We start from the raw sequence: 4,355 nt of genomic DNA, 5'->3' as shown, positions 1-4,355 counted from the left end.
TATAGAATCCTCTAATCACAACCTTAATCCTAGCCTGATTCTGTACCAACCTCCCATGAATTAAAAGCGCATTAATTTTGTTGTTCCTCCTTATGGTCGAGGCTACTTGATGAAAGTATCTAGTATTCTTATTCATATCCCTTGCATGCTAAGATCCGGACATATGCTTCCAATGAATTTCCTTACGAATATACCATTTCTCGCAGCATCTCACCAAGGCCTTACATCTAGCCTCCATCGTGCCATCATATGCACCATCACTTACCATATCATCAATCTTTTTTATCTCATCCTCAAATCTCTTTATTCTATCATCCATGTCACCAAAGTTTTCTCTATGCCACTTTCTCAATGGTATTGTCAGCTTGCTTGTGAATTGATAATCCCTCAAGCTCCTCCATTCCTCTTTCACCATCCTCAGAAATCCCTCATATGTGAACCAAGAGTCCAAACTTCTAAATGGTCTTGGGCTCCCACTCACCCTTGTATCTTCAACAATCATCGGACAGTGATTTGATAACACTCGAGGCCCACCTCTCATGCTAGTATCTAGCTATCTGCATTTTTCTTAGTACAATCTACACTGACCAGATCCTATCAATGCGATTACACTGTCGACTCCTGAACCACATGAACTTACGATCATTAAGAGGTAAGTCCACTAGTTGCATATCCTATACCTAGTTCTTTAACTCTTCAGCAGATGCCGGTAATCTACTCGCTCTTTTTCTTTCCTCCACTTGCATTATTTCACTGAAATTCCCATGAAGCAAAAAGGAACCTGACACAATCCCACCATATAGCTCAACTCCTCCAACATCACAAGTTTGCTAGCTTGCACATACGCTCTGTACACCAAACAAAACGCACAATTAAAATTATTTTTAGTCATCACTCCCTCCACACACAACCATCGCTCTTCTTTGTAACAATTACTTACCTTAAACAACATATTATCCCATATTAGTAGTAATCCTCTAGAAGCACCTATAGATTCTACATATTCCTATCCCACCATGTCATTTTCATAAATACATATGACGTTAATGTAGTCAAAACCTCCCTCTTGGTTTCAATCAACCCCAACATATTCAATCTAAATTTCTTTTTTAGTTCTTTTACCATACTCAATTTTTCATCACCTCCTAAACCCCTAATATTCCAACAACTATAAATCATTTAAACATATTTTTACACATCTTATTATGGTTTTTAAGTCTGCTCCTTTTCACTTTTTCTTTCTGTTTCACCATCCTTCTTCTATTTGCAATTTTTTCATTCTGAACTTGTAATATTTCCATAATATCTTCTTCATTCTGTAACACTACTCTAGACTCTACCGCTAATTCCCAAGTGTTCATATGTTCCTTCATCTGTTCCCCCCACTTCAACCTTTCATCATTTGTCACATTCACATGCTCTGGTTCAGTTTTTGATCTAGCCTCCTTAATATCACAACTTCTTCTATCTGCACACTGTTCATTACAAGCCGTCTGTATCATTGGTATCACAATTCTTGATTCGCCCCTCTCCTGCCAAATTGGAACATCTTTTCTTGGTAAGATTCAATGGCACATGAGCTTCGTCATGGCATTCTTCTTCAGCCATCCCCAACTGTGGTGTCTCTATCACACGGCTCGGTTCCGCTTCCACCTGTTTTGCATCGTCTTTTCCAGTACCAACGCTACTGTAGTTAAGGGCCTGAACCTCCGAGGGCGCTACTCGTGATCCTCAATGGGCAGCACTCGCCGTTCTCTGTGCACTCGGGTCATGCGTTCCTATGCCCTACCAAGCCTCAACCATCAATGACGCATAAGGAACGCTCCTCAAAAGAGACCTAGTGATGCAACTTGTGGGTATAGCAGCAATCCGGTTTGCAGTGGTCTGACCCGCTTCAACACCTCTAACCCACCACCCATCACCAATACCTCCCTCACTTGGCCTATCTTCTCTAAGAGCAATTGTTGGCCCAATAGCATGATGGCCCAAACAACACAAGCCTCCATTGCTTTTTTTATATATTTATCTTCTTGTTAAAATATTGGCCCATTCTATATGTTTCCCCATTTCTTAGGTCACCTGTGGAAAATCCAATATGCCAATTTGAATTTCCTTAAGAAATTGTTCTCTCTGAATCTCCTTCCAGACTCAAATCATTATCCCCATAATCCTCGCCTCCAATAATCTCTTTCAATGCATTTGGATCGGTTTTCTTTTGTTTCTTGAAGAATTTTGAATGCTCTTGATTCCATTCATTTAAAAACATGTCGTGAATTACTGTTCTACCCTTCTCTTTACTATTATCCTTCGTCCTTGCCACCACCAATTCAGCCGCTGGATCCCATACCACCGCCAAAATTTTATTTTCTCTACTGCCTAAATCATGATTTATCTTCATTGTTTGTGAATTTTCACCTTTCAGAAAACTCTCCGCTCCATATATCTCACATCCTACTTCCTTATAAAAACATCAAATCCACTAGTGTCAATTGTGATGTGAATCCATTCATTAATAACATCAAACACACAAGTATCGATTTGAACTCTTCCGGAGCTGAAAGATAAGTTTGACTCTGTCACTTCATCACACCGTACTACTTTTTCGCATTGTCCACCTATTGTTTTGAATGTTTCTATAGACCACACATGCAACAACACTCCAAAGCGTTCTAGCCAAACTCTTCTTATCTCACTTCGTTTTGATACTTTTCATCTCCAAACACTATGAAAAATTGCACGAGACTATTCATTTTGAAAGTAAAATACTCCCCTGCATGCTTCACGGTATCAAAAGTTAATAGTGTCTTATATGTTCCTAGCTCTCAGACTTGAATAACCTGAGGCAGATTCTTGCTAACTTCCTTCTTTAACGTATTGAATTCTATGGCCGTAGTCGTTCCCCCGACTAGACTCCTTGATAGCCAACTCATATTCTCTTTTGCAACTGTCACTTCAACCTTCTTCGTACTTCCATTTCTGTTTGGGTCCTTAACCTTTACATTTTTCATCGTCACTTTTTCGTTTGGGTCCTTAATTGCTGCATTCTTCATTGTCACTTCCCCATCTGCATGAGTAACCATATTGTCTCCACGTTGAGTCTCTCTATTCTCAACATCATTTCTTCCTCTTTCTTCATCATGCACCCTTCTTTCTTTCTTTTCTATTATCCTTCTATATTTAGCCTCTCTCACTCACTGAGGATCAAAATAATACTTTATTTTTTAATTTAACTATAAATATAAAAAAACAATTAGTTTAATAAAGGGTTAAGTACTTTTTTCGTCTCTAACGTCTTGGGTCAAAATCAAAATCGTCCCCGACCTTTTTTTTTTATTAAAATCATCCTCAATGTTATTGAATGTTTTAAAATCATTCTTTTTCAAATTTTTTTACTAAATTACCCTTTATCATCATCTTTCCCCTTTACCCTCCTCTGTTTACCTCCTCAGCCTCCCTCCTCGACTCCTCCCTCCTCCCTCTTCCCTGCTCCACTCTCTCTACCCAAATCTTCAACAACAACAACTATTTTTTTTAATTTCAAAAAATTAAACAAAGCTAATGCAGCATCAACAATAATATATTCAGATTCCAACTAAATCTTCAACAGCAACAACTATTTTTTGTAATTTTAAAAAATCAAGCAAAGCTAACACAGAATAACGCAGCATCAACAACACTGTATTTAAATTCCATCCAAATCTTCAATAGCAACAACTATTTTTTTTAATTAAAAAAAATCAAGCAAAGCTAACACAGAATTAACAACAACAATATATTCAGATTTTAAAATCCATCAACAACAATAACACCAATTCAAATTCAAGAGAGAAGAATGCAGAAAAGAGAGAAAAGAGAAGAGGAAAACTCAGAGAAGAGGAGGAAGAAGCAACGGCGCGAAAAGCTACTGTCATCGACGACGGTGATAGAGCTCGACGCCGACAGAGTAGCTCCCACCTTAGTCATGGCGCGATGGCGGTGGCTGCACTCTTCTCTGCCGTCACCTCCTCCTTCTTCCTTTCCTTTCTTCTTCCTCTGTTTCTCTCTTCTCTCGTTCTTTCTCTCATCTCCTCATTTTGCCTCCTCTCCCTAGTCACGACACGACAGTGATGCCGGTGGCCACACTCTTCTCCGTCGTCACTTCCCTCTTCTTCCTTTTCTTTATTTCTTCTCCCTCTCTTCCTTTGTTCTGTGTCTTTTTTATTTTCTGTTTTGGATTGGAGGGGTGGGGGTAATGGGATGGGATGGGATGGAATAGGATGGGATAGAATAGGATGCGGTGGGTGGGGTAATGGGATGGGATAGGGTATGGTAATAGGAGTAATAATATAAAAGGGTATTTGTGTCGTTTAAATATT

General features: G+C 39.0%; 1 protein-coding gene across 1 annotated transcript in view; it reads right to left on the bottom strand.

Annotated features, from left to right (window-relative positions):
• LOC107615313 overlaps nucleotides 1–541 on the bottom strand; it is a 1,094-nt gene extending 553 nt beyond the window's left edge. Inside the window, exon 1 of the mRNA XM_016317396.1 lies at nucleotides 266–541. Within this exon, the coding sequence (XP_016172882.1) occupies nucleotides 266–541 (276 nt within the window). The remainder of the gene's footprint in view (nucleotides 1–265) is intronic.

This window comes from Arachis ipaensis, chromosome B09, assembly GCF_000816755.2.
Source record: "Arachis ipaensis cultivar K30076 chromosome B09, Araip1.1, whole genome shotgun sequence".
Taxonomy (NCBI): Eukaryota; Viridiplantae; Streptophyta; class Magnoliopsida; order Fabales; family Fabaceae; genus Arachis; species Arachis ipaensis.
Note: the sequence above shows the minus strand (reverse complement) of the source record. Positions and strands in the feature narration are given on the sequence as shown.